Genomic DNA, 18,309 nt, shown 5'->3' on the forward strand with positions numbered 1-18,309 from the left:
CTATGCTGGGCTGTCTCTGTCTGCTGCTGCTGCTCACTAGCCCTGTGCTTCTGAAAGAGGCGGTTCCTCCCTTGGGCTGGACCCTTTATCCCCGTCACTGATGCTGCCCTCTCGTGATGCTGTGGCTGTTACATCTGTGCTGTGGTTCCTGGCGTATGTGCAGATGTATGTACAGATGTACAGATCACTACACACTCATCCAGGCAAGTGGAGAGTATTCTATTACACTCCTGACTTGTGCCTTGTGGATGGTGGACAGGCTTTGGGGGGGTCAGGAGGTGAGTTACTCGCCAGAAGATTCCTAGTCTCTGACCTGCCCTGGTAGTCACAGTGTTAATGTGGCTAGTTCAGTTCAATGGTAAACCCCAGGATCTTAGAGCTAGAACAGAGTTATTAGCTCTGGGTTGTTACCCGTGCCACGTGCTAGCGAGACGAGGAATAGAGAGAGAGAACAGTTGAACACGTGGCTACAGGGATGGTGCAGGAGGAAGGGATTCAGATACCTGGATAATTGGGGCTCATTCTAGGATCGGTGGGACCTCTAAAAACGGGATGGTCTACACCTGGACCAGAGGGGTAGCAATATCCTGGGGAGGGAAATTTGCGAATGCTCTTCGGGAGGGTTTAAACTAATTCAGTAGGAGGATGGGAACCTGAATTGTAGCTCCAGTATACAGGAGGTTGAGAGTAGGGCGGTCATGAGTAAGGTTTCAAGGTCGCAGGAGTGAACCGGCAGACAGAAAGGTGGTTTAAAGTGTGTCTACTTCAACGCCAGGAGCATCCAGAATAAGGTGGGTGAACTTGCAGCATGGGTTGGTACCTGGGACTTTGATGTTGTGGCCATTTCGGAGACATGGATAGAGCAGGGAGAGGAATGGTTGTTGCAGGTTCCTGGGTTTAGATGTTTCAATAAGCTCAGGGAAGGTGGTAAAAGAGGGGGAGGTATGGCATTGTTAGTCAAGGGCAGTATTACGGTGGCAGAAAGGATGTTTGATGAGGACTCGTCTACTGAGGTAGTATGGGCTGAGGTTAGAAACAGGAAAGGAGAGGTCACCCTGTTAGGGATTTTCTATAGGCCTCCGAAAAGTTCCAGAGATGTAGAGGAAAGGATTGCAAAGATGATTCTGGATAGGAGCAAAAGTAACAGGGTAGTTGTTATGGGGACTTAACTTTCCAAATATTGACTGTAAACGCTATAGTTCGAGTACTTTAGATGGGTCAGTTTTTGTCCAATGTGTGCAGGAGGGTTTCCTGACGCAGTATGTAGATAGGCCAACATGAGGCAAGGCCACATTGGATTTGGTACTGGGTAATGAACCAGGACAGGTGTTAGATTTGGAGGTAGGTGAGCACTTTGTTGATAGTGACCACAATTTGGTTACGTTTACTTTAGCGATGGAAAGGGATAGGTATACATCGCAGGGCAAGAGTTATTGCTGGGGGAAAGGCAATTATGATGCGATGAGACAAGACTTAGGATGCATAGGATGGGGAAGGAAACTGCAGGCGTTGAGCACAATTGAAATGTGGAGCTTTTTCAAGGAACAGCTACTGCGTGTCCTTGATAAGTATGTACCTGTCAGGCAGGGAGGAAGTGGTCGAGCGAGAGAACCGTGGTTTACTAAAGTAGTTGAATCACTTGTCAAGAGGAAGAAGGAGGCTTATGTAAAGATGAGACGTGAAGGTTCAGTTAGGGCACTTGAGAGTTACAAGTTAGCCAGGAAGGATATAAAGAGAGAGCTAGGAGGGGACATGAGAAGGCTTTGGCAGGTAGGATCAAGGAAAACCCTAAAGCTTTCTAGAGGTATGTCAGGAACAAAAGAAGGGTAGGTCGTGCCTCACAAACCTAATTGAGTTCTTTGAGAATAGTTGGACGAGGGTAAAGCAGTTGATGTGGTGTATATGGATTTCAGTAGAGCGTTTGATACGGAGGCATGGGATTGAGGGTGATTTTGCGGTTTGAATCAGAAATTGGCTAGCTGGAAGAAGACAGAGGGTGGTGGTTGATGGGAAATGTTCAGCCTGGAGTTCAGTTACTAGTGGTGTGCCACGAGGATCTGTTTTGGGGCCACTGCTGTTTGTCATTTTTATAAATAACCTGGAAGAGGGTGTAGAAGGATGGGTGAGTAAATTTGCAGATGACACTAAAGTCGGTGGAGTTGTGGACAGTGCGGAAGGATGTTACAGAGGGACATTGATAAGCTGCAGAGCTGGTCTGAGAGGCGGCTAATGGAGTTTAATGCAGAAAAATGTGAGGTGATTCATTTTGGAAGGAGTAACAGGAGTACAGAGTACTGGGCTAATGGCAAGATTCTTGGTAGTGTAGATGAACAGAGAGATCTCGGTGTCCATGTACATAGATCCCTGAAAGTTGTTACCCAGGTTGATAGGGTTGTTAAGAAGGCGTGTTAGCTTTTATTGGTAGAGGGATTGGGTTTCGGAGCCATGAGGTCATGTTGCAGTTGTACAAAGCTCTGGTGCGGCCGCATTTGGAGTATTGCGTGCAGTTCTGGTCGCCTCATTATAGGAAGGATGTGGAAGCATTGGAAAGGGTGCAGAGGAGATTTACAAGGATGTTGCCTGGTATGGAGGGAAGATCTTATGAGGAAAGGCTGAGGGACTTGAGGCTGTTTTCGTTAGAGAACATAGAGAAATACAGCACAGAACAGGCCCTTCGGCCCACGATGTTGTGCCGAACTTTTGTCCTTGGTTAATCATAGATCATAGAATTTTGGACACCAAGGGCAATTTATCATGGCCAATCCACCCAACCTGCAAATCTTTGGACTGTGGGAGGAAACCGGAGCACACGGAGGAAACCCACGCACACACGGGGAGGATGTGCAGACTCCACACAGACAGTGACCCAAGCTGAAATCGAACCTGGGACCCTGGAGCTGTGAAGCAATTGTGCTATCCACAATGCTACTGTGCTGCCCTTGAGAACAACTTAATCTACACTCCATTATTCTACCGTAATCCATGTCCCTATCCAATAGCCGCTTGAAGGTCCCTAACGTTTCCCACTCAACTACTTCCACAGGCAGTGCATTCCATGCCCCCACTGCTCTCTGGGTAAAGAACCTACCTCTGACATCCCCTCTATATCTTCCACCATTTATCTTAAATTTATGTCCCCTTGTAATGGTTTGTTCCACCCGGGGAAAAAGTTTCTGACTGTCTACTCTATCTATTCCCCTGATCATCTTATAAACCTCTATCAAGTCGCCCCTCATCCTTCTCCGTTCTAATGAGAAAAGGCCTAGCACCCTCAACCTTTCCTCGTAAGACCTACTCTCCATTCAAGGCAACATCCTGGTAAATCTCCTTTGCACCTTTTCCAAAGCTTCCACATCCTTCCAAAAATGAGGCGACCAGAACTGCACACAGTACTCCAAATGTGGCCTGACCAAGGTTTTGTACAGCTGCATCATCACCTCACAGCTCTTAAATTCAATCCCTCTGCTAATGAACGCTAGCACACCATAGGCCTTCTTCACAGCTCTATCCACTTGAGTGGCAACTTTCAAAGATCTATGAACATAGACCTCAAGATGACTTTGCTCCTCTACATTGCCAAGAACCCTACCATTAACCCTGTATTCCACATTCATATTTGTCTTTCCAAAATGGACAACCTTACACTTGTCATCTCCATCTGCCACTTCTCAGTCCAGCTCTGCATCCTATCCATGTCTCTTTGAAGCCGACAACAGCCCTCCTCACTATCCACAACTCCACAAATCTTCGTATCATCTGCAAATTTACTGACACACCCTTCAACCCCCTCATCCAAGTCATTAATGAAAATCACAAACAGCAGAGGACCCAGAACTGATCCCTGCGGTACGCCACTGGTAACTGGGCTCCAGGCTGAATATTTGCCATCCACCACCACTCTCTGACTTCTATCGGTTAGCCAGTTCGTTATCCAACTGGCCAAATTTCCCACTATCCCATGCCTCCTTACTTTCTGCATAAGCCTACCATGGGGAACCTTCTCAAATGCCTTACTAAAATCCATGTACACTATATCCACTGCTTTACCTTCATCCACATGCTTGGTCACCTCCTCAACCTTCTCCCCAGAGAGAAAAAGCTTAAGAGGTGACTTAATAGAGGCATACAAAATGATCAGAGGATTAGATAGGGTGGACAGTGAGAGCCTTTTTCCTCGGATGGTGATGGCGAGCACGAGGGGACATAGCTTTAAATTGAGGGGAGATAGATATAGGACAGATGTCAAAGGTAGGTTCTTTACTCAGAGAATAGTAAGGGCGTGGAATGCCCTGCCTACAACAGTAGTGGACTCGCCAACACTAAACGCATTCAAATAGTCATTGGATAGGCATATGGACGATAAGGGAATAGTGTAGAAGGACTTTAGAGGGGTTTCACAGGTCGGCGCAACATCGAGGGCCGAAGGGCCTGTACTGCACTGTAATGTTCTATTCAATCTACGGATGTTGATTGTGGGGGATTCAGTGATGGTAATGCCATTGAATGTCAAGGGGCAATGGTTTGTTCGATCCTCTCTTGTGGGAGATGGTCATTGCCTGGCACTTGTGTGGCACGAATGCAACTTCTCCCTTGTCATCCCAAGCCTGGATATTATCCAGGTCTTGCTGCATTGGGACATGGACTGCTTCAGTGTCTGAGGAGTTGTGATTGGTGCTGAACATTGTGCAGTCATCCGCAAAGATCCGCACTTCCGATAGAAGCCCAATTTAGTACGGTGGTAGTGCCACACAACACGATGGAGGGTATCCTCAATGTGAAGATGGGACTTTGTCTCCACAAGGACTGTGCGGTGGTCACTTCTACCAATACTGTCATGGACAGATACATTTTGTGGTAGTATGACTAGAGGTACTACGTACCTGGGAGTGTGAGCTACCATTGGTGCAGAAGGCTCGCTGCTCATTGGCCCAAGTGTTTGCATTTCATTGGTCGGGATGTAAATTAGCTCCGCCCAATGAGGCGGGGTATAAGAACCCGTGTTTCCCAGCAGCCGGCCTCTTTCTGTACTCGAGCTGCTGGGGAAAACATCTTGTTGATTAAAGCCTTCAATTCGGACTTCATCCTCGTTTCAGTAGTTATTGATCACGCATCACATTTGCAGCAGGCAGATTGGTGAGGATGAGGCCAAGTTAGGGGCTTTTCACAGTAACTTCATTGCAGTGTTAATGTAAGCCTACTTATGACAATAACAATTAATACATTTTTTTTTAAAGTATGTTTTTCCCTCTTGTTGGTTCCCTCACCACCTGCTGCAGTCCCAGTCTGGCAGCTATTGTCCTTTAGGACCCGGCCAGCTCGGTCTGTGGTGGTATTACCCAGCCTCTCTTGGTGATGGACATTGTTGCCCCCCCCCACCCAGAGTATATTCTGTACCCTTGCCACCCTCAGTGCTTCCTCCAAGTGGTGTTCAACATGGAGGGGAACTGATTGATCAGCTGATGGTGGCCGGTACGTGGTAATCAGCGGGAGGTTTCCTTGCCCATGTTCAACCTGACGTCATGGGGTCCAGAGTCGATGTTGAGGATTCCCAGGGCACCTCCCTCCTGACTGTATCCCACTGTGCCGCCACCTCTGCTGGGTCTGTCCTGCCGGTGAGACAGGATATACCCAGGAATGGTGATAGTGGGTCCCTGGGACATTGTCTGTAAGGTATGATTCTGTGAGCGTGACTATGTCAGGTTGTTGCTTAACTAGTCTGTGAGGCAGCTCTCCCAACTTTGGCACAAGCCCCCAGATGTTTGCAGGGTTTGTCATTGGTTTGATGCCAGGTGGTCCGTTTGGTTTCATTCCTTTTTCGTGTTTTTGTCGTGGTTAAATACAACCGAGTGGCTCGCTAGGCCTTTTATTTTTCAATAATCTTTATTGTCACAAGTAGGCTTACATTAACATTGCAATGAAGTTACCGTGAAAATCCCCTAGTCGCCACATTCCGGCGCCTGTTCGGGTACACAGAGGGAGAATTCACAATGTCCAATTCACCGAACAGCATGGCTTTGGACATTCTAAATTCTCCCTCTGTGACAGAGGGCATTTTAGAGTCAACCACATTGCTGAGGATCTGGAGTCACGTGTAGGCCAGACCAGGTAAGGCTGGCAGATTTCCTTCCCTTAATGGTATTAGCGAACAATCGAAGGTGGTTTCACGGTCATCATTAGATATTTTACTGAGTTTAAATTCCACCACCTGCCGTGGTGGGATTGGAACCTGGGTCCCCAGATCATTATCCAGTTTCTCTGGAATACCATTCCACTCCGCGGCATCAAGGTAGCACAGTGGCTAGCATTGTGGCTTCACAGCGCCAGGGTCCCAGGTTTGATTCCACGCTGGGTGACTGCCTGTGCGGAGTCTGCACGTCCTCCCCATGTGTGTGTGGGTTTCCTCCGGGTGCTCCGGTTTCCTCCCACAGTCCAAAGATGTGCAGGTTAGATGGATTGGCCATGATAAATTGCCTTTAGTGTCCAAAATTACCCTTAGTGTTGGGTGGGGTAACTGGGTTGTGGGGATGGGGTGAGGGTGCTCTTTCCAGGAGCCGGTGCAGACTCAATGGGCCGAATGGCCTCCTTCTGCACTGTAAATTCTATGATTCTATAAATTGGTTAAATACGATTTTGCTTTAACAAATTCATGTTGACTCTTCCTTCAACTTGTTGAAATGCACTGCTATAACTTCTTTAATGCTTCTAACATTTTCCTTCCGACAATTGTCAGAATAACTGTGTCCCTCTCTTTTTGAATAATGGAGTTAAATTTGCTACATTTTAATATAATATGACCCTCCCTGAATCTAGGAAACTTAAAACCAATACATCAACTATCCATCACTGGACACTTATTTCAAGGCCTCACTTGATGAAGGAGCTGCACTCTGAAAGCTAGTGATTCCAAATAAACCTGTTGGACTTTAACCTGCTGTTGTAAAACTTACTTATTTTAAGAGCCGAGGATGAAGTCCTTCAGGACCCGGGCTCATTTCAGCTCACAGCTCGAAAAATTTACTCAGTACCACCTCCCCAGTGAGTGTCATTTTCCTGCTTTGGATCCTCTATAATGAAGACTGATACAAAATACCTGTTCAGTTCAGCTGTCACCTCCATGTTTTCCATCATCAATCTTTCAGACTCACTTTCCATAGAACCATAGCTCACTTTGTTAACTATTTTCTTAAATATTCATAAAACCTTTTACTATCCCGTTTTTATATTTCTGGCTAGCTTTCTCATGTACTCTCATTTTTGTCTCCTCTTATAGCCATCCCTCCTCTGTCTGCTGGTTTGATGACGATGTTGCGGTTGGTTTTGAGAGCGCGGATGGCGTTGCGTTGTGCTTGGGTGACATTCGGGGCTGCCTTGTGAATGCGGCTGATGAATCTGGCATTGACACGACTTCTGACGGCTTGAACATACATGTCGAGTCCAGGGCAGCGACCTTCCGGATTCAACACTTCAACACTTTCCTTTTCGTTTGCTGCACCGCAGATCTCGCGGTCTGCTGTTCCGGTTCATAGGTCGTCTCCTTGGGTTCGCTGTCGGCGGTGGAGGGGCCACCGTCATACTGAATAGAACGGACTACTGCAAAGAAGTATACCGACAACTCAACAACCAGGAACGCTACAGACAGTTACCCGCAAATCCGACCAAGGAACACATCCGCCAACTCAACAGACTGATCAGGACCTTGGATCCAGACCTTCAGAGCATCCTACGTGCTCTCATCCCACGTACTCCCCTCATTAGAGATCTCTACTGCCTCCCGAAAATACACAAGGCCAACACACCAGGCCGCCCTATCGTTTCAGGCAATGGGACCCTCTCTGGCCACATCGAGGGCATCTTGAAACCCATCGTGCAAGGTACATCCAGCTTCTGTGGCGACACGACGGACTTCCTACAGAAACTCAGCACCCATGGACCAGTTGAACCAGGAACATTCCTCGTCACAATGGATGTCTCGGCACTCTACACCAGCATCCCCCATGACAGCGGCATTGCTGCAACAGCCTCAGTCCTCAACACCGACAACTGCCAATCTCCAGACGCAATTCTGCAACTCATCCGCTTCATTCTGGATCACAACGTCTTCACCTTTGACAACAAATTCTTCATCCAGATGCATGGAACAGCCATGGGGACCAAATTCGCACCTCAATATGCCAATATCTTCATGCACAAGTTTGAACAAGACTTCCTCACCACACAGGACCTGCAACCGACGTTATACACCAGATACATCGATGACATTTTTTTCCTTTGGACCCACAGCGAAGAATCACTGAAACGACTACACGATGAGATCAATAAATTCCATCCCACCATCAGACTCACCATGGACTATTCTCCAAATTCTGTTGCATTCTTGGACACACTCATCTCCATCAAGGACGGTCACCTTAGCACTTCGCTTTACCACAAGCCCACGGATAACCTCACGATGCTCCACTTCTCCAGCTTTCACCCTAAACACATTAAAGAAGCCATCCCCTATGGACAAGCCCTCCGTATACACAGGATCTGCTCAGACGAGGAGGAGCTTAACAGACACCTACAGATGCTGAAAGATGCCCTCGTACGAACGGGATATGGCGCTCGACTCATCGATCGACAGTTCTAACGCGCCACAGCAAAATACCGCACCGACCTCCTCAGAAGACACACACGGGACACAACTGACAGAGTACCCTTCGAGTCCAGTACTTTACCGGAGCGGAGAAACTACGACATCTTCTTCGCAGCCTTCAACACATCATCAATGAAGATGAACATCTTGCCAAGGTCATCCCCACACCCCCACTACTGGCCTTCAAACAACCGCGCAACCTCAAACAAACCATTGTTGGCAGCAAATTACCCAGCCTTCAGAACAGCGACCACAACACCACACAACCCTGCCAGGGCAATCTCTGCAAGACATGCCAGATCATCGACATGGATACCACCATTACACGTGGTAACACCACCCACCAGGTACGCGGCACATAGTCGTGCGACTCGACCAATGTAGTCTACCTCTTACGCTGCAGGAAAGGATGTCCCGAAGCGTGGTACATTGGCGAGACCATGCAGACACTGCGACAACGAATGAACGGGCATCGTGCGACAATCACCAGGCAGGAATGTTCCCTTCCAGTCGGGGAACACTTCAGCAGTCAAGGGCATTCAGCCTCTGATCTCCGGGTAAGCGTTCTCCAAGGCGGCCTTCAGGACACGCGACAACGCAGAATTGCCGAGCAAATACTTATAGCCAAGTTCCGCATGCATGAGTACGGCCTCAACCGGGATCTTGGATTCATGTCGCATTACATCCACCCCCCACCATCTGGCCTGGACTTGCAAAATCCTACCAACTGTTCTGGCTTGAGACAATTCACACCTCTTTAACCTGTGATTATCCCTCTCCCTGGATCTGTAATGATTTGATTACCTGCAAACGCCTGCATTCCAAGCATTGTCTAGCATCTCTGACTTTGTCTATATAAATGTTTCTGGAACATACCTCTCCATTCACCTGAAGAAGGAGCTGCGCTCCGAAAGCTCGTGTTTGAATCAAACCCGTTGGACTTTAACCTGGTGTTGTAAGACTTCTTACTGTGCTCACCCCAGTCCAACGCCAGCATCTCCACATCTTATTTGGTCTAGGTGTTTCTTCAGCACCTTACCTCCTATTGAAACCTCATAGGATATGGGCCGTTTGGGAATCTACCGTGCCTTTGACCCATGTTGGTCCATTCCCATAATTCTTGACCCAAACCGGTGCCCCCACCTGGAAATGTCTCTGCTGCCGACTATTATCATGCCCCCTGCGTTGGGCCTCCTGTTGTTTCTCCACTTTCCCCGTTAAATTTGGGAAAAGGAGACTCAGCCTCGTTCGCAGCCGCCTTCGCATTGAGAGTTCAGTTGGCGGTATGCCCGTTGTGGAATGCGGTGTGGTCCTGGAATCAAACAGCCAGCGGGAGAGCTTTGTGTCCATTGACGCTGCTGGCTGCTTCTTGAGTCCCGCTTTAAGTGTCTGGACCGCTCTCTCTGCCAGGCTGTTGGTCGCTGGATGGTAAGGGGCCGTTTTGATGTGACGGACTCCGTTTTCCTTCAGGAATTTTCCAAATTCCCCACTTGTGAATGCCGTTCCGTTGTCCGACACCAATACCTCCGGATGTCCATGTGTTGCAAACGAGGCCCTGAGCTTTTCAATTGTCGATGCTGTGCTTGCCGTGTTTACCCGGTGGATGTCCAACCATTTGGAGTGGGCGTCCACTATCACCAAAAACATTGAGCCCATGAAAGGGCCGGCGTGGTCAATATGCAGGCGGGTCCACGGTCTGCCTGGCCATTCCCACAGGTGCAATGGCACAGCTGGTGGCACTCTTTGCCCCTGTTGGCACTCCTGGCACCGACGTACCAAGGCTGCTATGTCTGTGTCCAAACCTGGCCACCAAACGTAGCTTCGAGCTAGCATCTTCATTTTAGACACCACTGGGTGTCCGTGATGTAACTCGGTTAAGATTGCCTGACGGCCCTGAACTGGGACGATTACCCTGACTCCCCATAATAGGATACCGTCTTCTACGGTTATTTGGTCCCTTCTGCTCCAGTATGGGTGCATCTGGGGCTCCACTGGTCTTTCCAGTTCCCCTGTTAGAAGTAAATGCTTCATCTTGGCTAAAACTGGGTCTTTTTGCGTCCACAACCGAATATGTTGTGCGTCTACTGGTAGGGTGTCCATAAAATTTAGAGTCATTACTGTCTCCTCTACTTTTGGTTTTTGCGGCGGAGTGTCCGGGAGGGGAAGTCTGCTCAAAGCATCTGCATTTGCTACTCGTGTTCCCGGTCTGTGCTCCAGAACGTATCTATATGTCGGCAGTAGCAACGCCCAGCGTTGGATTCTAGCTGATGCAATCGGGGGTATTGACTTGTCTTCTTTTAATAACCCTTATAACGGCTTATGGTCCGTCACTGTGGTGAATTTCCGCCCGTACAGATACTGGTGAAATTTTTTTACTGTGAGTATCACCGCCAGTCCTTCCTTCTCGATTTGGGCGTACTTCCTCTCAGCCTTCACCAAGGTCCTCGAAGCATAGGCTATTGGCCGTTCTTCCCCATTCCTTCCTCTATGGGCTAAGATGGCTCCTACCCCGTAGGGGGATGCATCACAAGTGACCACCGACTCCTTCCTTGGGTCATAATGCTCTAGGACATTTTCGGATGACAGCTGTTCCTTAATGTCCCTAAATGCTCGGTTTTGGCGGGCGGACCATTTCCATTCTTGCCCCTTTTTAGTAGCTGGTGGAGGGGTTCTAGGATGGACGCCCTATTTTCAATAAATTTTCCATAATAGGTTCCCAACCCTAGAAATGATCGTAACTCCTGGACCGTGGTGGGAGCTGGGGCTTCTTTTATTGCCCTTACTCTGTCTTCTAATGGATGTAAGCCTGACTCGTCTACTTTATATCCCAGGTACGTCACTTGTGGGGCCAGAAAAACAAATTTTTCCCCTTTTAGCAGTACGCCTGCTTTTGCGAAACGCCTGAGCACTTCCTCCAGGTTCCTTAAGTGTTCCCTGTTTGTCCTACCCGTGATTAAGACATCGTCCAAATAAATCGCCACCTCCGGTAGTCCCTGCAGAATATTTTCCATCGTACGCTGGAATATAGCGCAGGCTGATGACACTCCAAAAGGTAGCCTAGTATAACGAAAAAGGCCCTTCAGGGTGTTGATCGTAGCGAACTTCTGGGAGCCCTTGTCCAGTTTTAACTGCAGGTAGGCTTGGTTCATGTCTAGTTTCGTGAACAAAAGCCCACCTGCCAATTTGGCATATAGGTCGTCTATTTTTGGGATTGGGTATTTGTCCAGCAGTGCGTATTTGTTTACTGTCTGTTTGAAATCTCCACAGAGACGTATCGAGCCGTCTGGCTTCAAAATTGGTACCACCGGCGCTGCCCTTTCTGAGAACTGTACTGGTCTGATAATGCCGTCGCGCCGTAACCTTTCTATTTCATCATTTACTTTCTTCCTTAATGCAAAAGGTACCGGCCTGGCCTTACAAAATTTCGGAAGGGCTTCTGTCCACGTGCAAAGTTGCATTGACGCCTATGATTTCCCCCAAACCTTCCTGGAAGACCTCCGGGTATTTTTGGAGTACTCCACTCAACTGCCCGCTTCCACTCTGGAAAATTTTCATCCAATCTAATTTTAGGTCTTTCAGCCAGTTCCGTCCAATTAAGCTCGGTCCGGAGCCCTCTACTATCGTCAACGGTAATCTGAGCAATTGTTTCTCATATTCCACAGGTACGAGTCGTGCCTAGAACTTCCAGGGGCTCCCCCATGTAGGTTTTAAGTTTCGTCGATGTTTTTGTTAGGGTTAGTGGCTGGAGTCCATCTTTGATTTTTCTAAATGCTGCCACTCCCATTACTGATACGGCCGCACCCGTGTCTATTTCCATTATTGTCGGCCGCCCGTTCACCCGTGGGGTAACCCTAATGGGTTCTGCTTTCTTCGTTGTAATATTATATAATTGTTCCCCTTCGGAGGAGGATGGGGCGTCTAGGTTGTGTACTTCCCTGTGTCCCCACCTGCTATTCCTCTTTTGCCACCTCCTTCTAGGGTTTCTGTCGCTGTTACCCCACTCTGTCTGGTGCCAGAAATGGTCCTTCTCTGTTGGGGGAGCCTCAGCCGGTACTTCCCTCTGTCTCCAGTTAGTCCTGGCAGACTTGGGGCAGTTCTGGGGTTTTCCCTTTTCCCTCTATTCCTCAGGTTTTTCCTGAGAGCGGCTATCTGGTAGCAGGACCCGTTGTGGTAGTCCCTCCCACAGGTATCTATCTCCATTGGCCTGTGCCCTGTAGTTCCGCACGCCAACAGCAGGATTAGCCGTCTCGTTTCGTCCGTCAGTATATCATTTGCCCGGAAGAAGTAACACATTCTCTCCACATACTGGGACCAGTCCTCAATAGCCGGGTCGAATGCCTCTAACCTCCCAAAAAACAGCATCTTTAAAATGGCAAGGCTTACCCTCCGAGTGCGGCAGTTGGTCTCCGCAAAATTCTTAGTTTACCTCGTCGCCACTGTAGTAATCCACGGGAGGCAGGAGTTCCGTCACCACACCAATATTTATTTACAATAACAATATTACAGGAGCAGCTACAAACAGTGCTGCTAGCAGTCCAGTCAACTTAAGACTGGCTCACAAAGCCTACACAGGTGCTGATATGGGCCCTCTCAATGAGCTATCATTGGGGGAGCTCATACTCCAATTGGCCAACCAATAAAGCCAATTGGAGTTCATTACAAGATCATAGAGAATAAATAGATGGCATTTTCTACTGTTAATTCAAAATGAGATCTGAAGCTAAGATGAAGTCTATCCTCTCAAGTGAACTTTATAGATGTGAACCCAGCTCAGTCCATCACAGGAACCTGCCTCCCATCCATTGACTCCATCTACACCTCCCGCTGCCTGGGGAAAGATCCCTCCCACCCGGCTTACTCACTCTTCCAACTTCTTCCATCGGGCAGGAGATTCAGATGTCTGAGAACATGCACGAACAGACTCAAAAACAGCTTCTTCCCCGCTGTCACCAGACTAAACGACCCTCTTATGGACTGACCTGATCTCTCCACACATCTTCTCCATTGAGTAGTACAACGCTCCCTATGCTTCATCCGATGCCTGTGTCTATGTATTTACATTGTGTATTTATGTATGTCCTATGTTTTTTCATGCATGGAATGATCTGTGTGGACTGTACGCAGAACAATACTTTTCACTCTACCTCGGTACACATGAGAATAAAACAAATCCAATTCAATTATTTTAGGTGAGTACAGGAATTCTCCTTGGTCAATATTTATCACCTAACCATCAGTATAATAGTGATTAGATTTCCAAGGTAACTTACTGGATATCAAGCACTCTGGGAACATTTGAAAGGTGCTATGTAAATTCACGTTCCTTCTTTCAAGTGTGTACTCACCTCAACACTGTCTGCAACCAGCACCAATTCAATGTGTTTCATTTCAGAACCAAGAGACCTTTTCAGCTGAAAAACAACGTTTCAATGTTTTCAACAAGTGTTAAAATTGCTAGTCACACACCTGATATTCATTCTAGTGAAGTTCACAAACTAGTCTTCAACTCCCACCTTTTCTCAGTATCCTCCATGATGGATGGCAGCCTGAGAGAATAATGGCACCATAAACCCCATCGTATACAGCACAAAACAGGTGGGATTGTTTCCTAATTTTATCCCTCAAAGTTTGGCTCTAATTTTCAGACTAACGCTGGATGTAGTGTACCCCCTTCTGTAAGGATCCTCCCTAAAACATAAAGGCAAAAACTAGGGCATACCATACTGCAAAGGCTGGTGGTAAACTGGAACTCTAAGGTTCAGCAAAAGGATCCAAAAAATAAAATCAAAAGAGCTAAGATGAACTACGAACAGAAACTGGCAGAAAACATAAAGACTGATACTGGAAGCTTCGATAAGTAAATAAAGAGGAAGAGAATAGCGAAAGTAATTTTTTTAAGATACTGGTGAGGTAATCATGGGCAACACAGATATGGCGGAGGCATTGAACCAATATTTTGCCCCTGTCTTCACGGGAGAGGATAATAAAATATTTTCAAAAGCTTCAGTTAATGCAGAGGAACTTGGTTCAATAACCATCACTGGGGAGAAGGTATTGAATAAACTAATGGAGATAAATGCAGGTAAGTCTCCGGGACCTGATGGCCTGCACCCTCAGGTATTAAGGGAAGTGGCAGCAGAGATAGTAGATGCATTGATTATGATATTTCAGAATTCACTGGATTCTGGATAGGTCCCGGTAGACTGGAAACATGCCAATGTGACACAAGAACATAAGAACTAGGAGCGGGAGTCGGCCATCTGGCCCCTCGAGCCTGCTCCGCCATTCAATGAGATCATGGCTGATCTTTTGTGGACTCAGCTCCACTTTCCAGCCCGAACACCATAAACCTTAATCCCTTTATTCTTCAAAAAACTATCTATCTTTACCTTAAAAACATGTAATGAAGGAGCCTCAACTGCTTCACTGGGCAAGGAATTCCATAGATTCACAACCCTTTGGGTGAAGAAGTTCCTCCTAAACTCAGTCCTAAATCTACTTCCCCTTATTTTGAGGCTATGTCCCCTAGTTCTGCTTTCACCCGCCAGTGGAAACATAAGAACATAAGAACTAGGAACAGGAGTAGGCCATCTGGCCCCTCGAGCCTGCTCCGCCATTCAATTAGATCATGGCTTATCTTTTGTGGACTCAGCTCCACTTTCCAGCCCGAACACCATAAACCTTAATCCCTTTATTCTTCAAAAAACTATCTATCTTTACCTTAAAAACATGTAATGAAGGAGCCTCAACTGCTTCACTGGGCAAGGAATTCCATAGATTCACAACCCTTTGGGTGAAGAAGTTCCTCCTAAACTCAGTCCTAAATCTACTTCCCCTTATTTTGAGGCTATGTCCCCTAGTTCTGCTTTCACCCGCCAGTGGAAACATAAGAACATAAGAACTAGGAGCAGGAGTAGGCCATCTGGCCCCTCGAGCCTGCTCCGCCATTCAATTAGATCATGGCTGATCTTTTGTGGACTCAGCTCCACTTTCCGGCCCGAACACCATAACCCTTAATCCCTTTATTCTTCAAAAAACTATCTATCTTTACCTTAAAAACATGTAATGAAGGAGCCTCAACTGCTTCACTGGGCAAGGAATTCCATAGATTCACAACCCTTTGGGTGAAGAAGTTCCTCCTAAACTCAGTCCTAAATCTACTTCCCCTTATTTTGAGGCTATGCCCCCTAGTTCTGCTGTCACCCGCCAGTGGAAACAACCTGCCCGCATCTATCCAATCTATTCCCTTCATAATTTTAAATGTTTCTATAAGATCCCCCCTCATCCTTCTAAATTAAAACGAGTACAGTCCCAGTCTACTCAACCTCTCCTCATAATCCAACCCCTTCAGCTCTGGGATTAACCTAGTGAATCTCCTCTGCACACCCTCCAGCGCCAGTACGTCCTTTCTCAAGTAAGGAGACCAAAACTGAACACAATACTCCAGGTGTGGCCGCACTAACACCTTATACAATTGCAACATAACCTCCCTAGTCTTAAACTCCATCCCTCTAGCAATGAAGGACAACATTCCATTTGCCTTCTTAATCACCTGTTGCACTTGTAAACCAACCTTCTGTGACTCATGCACTAGCACACCCAAGTCTCTCTGAACAGCGGCATGCTTTAATATTTTATCGTTTAAATAATAATCCCGTTTGCTGTTATTCCTACCAAAATGGATAACCTCACATTTGTCAACATTGTATTCCATCTGCCAGACCCAAGCCCAGTCACTTAACCTATCCAAATCCCTCTGCAGACTTCCAGTATCCTCTGCACTTTTCGCTTTACCACTCATCATAGTGTCATCTGCAAACTTGGACACATTGCCCTTGGTCCCCAACTCCAAATCATCAATGTAAATTGTGAACAATTGTGGGCCCAACACGGATCCCTGAGGGACACCACTAGCTACTGATTGAAACAACCTGCCCGCATCTATCCTATCTATTCCCTTCATAATTTTAAATGTTTCTATAAGATCCCCCCTCATCCTTCTAAATTCCAACGAGTACAGTCCCAGTCTACTCAACCTCTCCTCATAATCCAACCCCTTCAGCTCTGGGATTAACCTAGTGAATCTCCTCTGCACACCCTCCAGCGCCAGTACGTCCTTTCCCAAGTAAGGAGACCAAAACTAAACACAATACTCCAGGTGTGGCCTCACTAACACCTTATACAATTGCAACATAACCTCCCTAGTCTTAAACTCCATCCCTCTAGCAATGAAGGACAAAATTCCATTTGCCTTCTTAATCACCTGTTGCACCTGTAAACCAACCTTCTGTGACTCATGCACTAGCACACCCAAGTCTCTCTGCATAGCGGCATGCTTTAATATTTTATCGTTTAAATAATAATCCCGTTTGCTGTTATTCCTACCAAAATGGATAACCTCATATTTGTCAACACTGTATTCCATCTGCCAGACCCTAGCCCATTCACTTAACCTATCCAAATCCCTCTGCAGACTTCCAGTATCCTCTGCACTTTTAGCTTTACCACTCATCTTAGTGGCATCTGCAAACTTGGACACATTGCCCTTGGTCCCCAACTCCAAATCATCTATGTAAATTGTGAACAATTGTGGGCCCAACACGGATCCCTGAGGGACACCACTAGCTACTGATTGCCAACCAGAGAAACACCCATTAATCCCCACTCTTTGCTTTCTATTAATTAACCAATCCTCTATCCATGCTACTACTTTACCCTTAATGCCATGCATCTTTATCTTATGCAGCAACCTTTTGTGTGGCACCTTATCAAAGGCTTTCTGGAAATCCAGATATACCACATCCATCGGCTCCCCGTTATCTACTGCACTGGTAATGTCTTCAAAAAATTCCACTAAATTAGTTAGGCATGACCTGCCTTTTATGAACCCATGCTGCGTCTGCCCAATGGGACAATTTCTATCCAGATGCCTCGCGATTTCTTCCTTGATGATAGAACATAGACCATAGAACACTACAGCGCAGTACGGGCCCTTCGGCCCTCGATGTTGCGCCGACCTGTGAAACCATCTGAAGCCTATCTGACCTACACTATTCCATTTTCATCCATATGTCTATCCAGTGACCACTTAAATGCCCTTAAAGTTGGCGAGTCTACTACTGTTGCAGACAGGGCGTTCCACACCCCTACTACTCTCTGAGTAAAGAAACTGCCTCTGACATCTGTCCTATATCTATCACCCCTCAATTTAAAGCTATGTCCCCTCGTGTTGGTCATTACCATCCGAGGAAAAAGACTCTCACTGTCCACCCTATCTAACCTTCTGACTATCTTATATGTCTCTATTAAGTCACCTCTCAGCCTTCTCCTCTCTAACGAAAACAACCTCAATTTCCTGAGCCTTTCCTCGTAAGACCTTCCCTCCATACCAGGCAACATCCTAGTAAATCTCCTCTGAACCCTTTCCAAAGCTTCCACATCCTTCCTATAATGTGGTGACCAGAACTGCACGCAGTACTCCAGGTGCGGCCGCACCAGAGTTATGTACAGCTGCAGCATGACCTTGTGGTTCCGAAACTCAATCCCCCTGCTTATAAAGGCTAGCACACCATATACCTTCTTTTTTTTTATAAATGTTTTTATTCAGTTTTCGTATTTTATATTGAACAAATTACAAATTGTTAGGAGAGAGAAACAAAAAAAAAAAAAAACAA

The 18,309-nt window shown here is 46.9% G+C and overlaps 1 protein-coding gene across 2 annotated transcripts in view; it reads right to left on the reverse strand.

Annotated features, from left to right (window-relative positions):
- Positions 1–18,309, reverse strand: part of LOC119963785 (disintegrin and metalloproteinase domain-containing protein 12-like) — a 247,970-nt gene that overhangs the window by 147,572 nt on the left and 82,089 nt on the right. For both annotated transcript variants that reach the window (XM_038793069.1, XM_038793070.1), the window contains exon 7: positions 13,981–14,046. In XM_038793069.1, the coding sequence (XP_038648997.1) occupies positions 13,981–14,046 (66 nt within the window). The remainder of the gene's footprint in view (positions 1–13,980; positions 14,047–18,309) is intronic.

This window comes from Scyliorhinus canicula, chromosome 3, assembly GCF_902713615.1.
Source record: "Scyliorhinus canicula chromosome 3, sScyCan1.1, whole genome shotgun sequence".
Taxonomy (NCBI): Eukaryota; Metazoa; Chordata; class Chondrichthyes; order Carcharhiniformes; family Scyliorhinidae; genus Scyliorhinus; species Scyliorhinus canicula.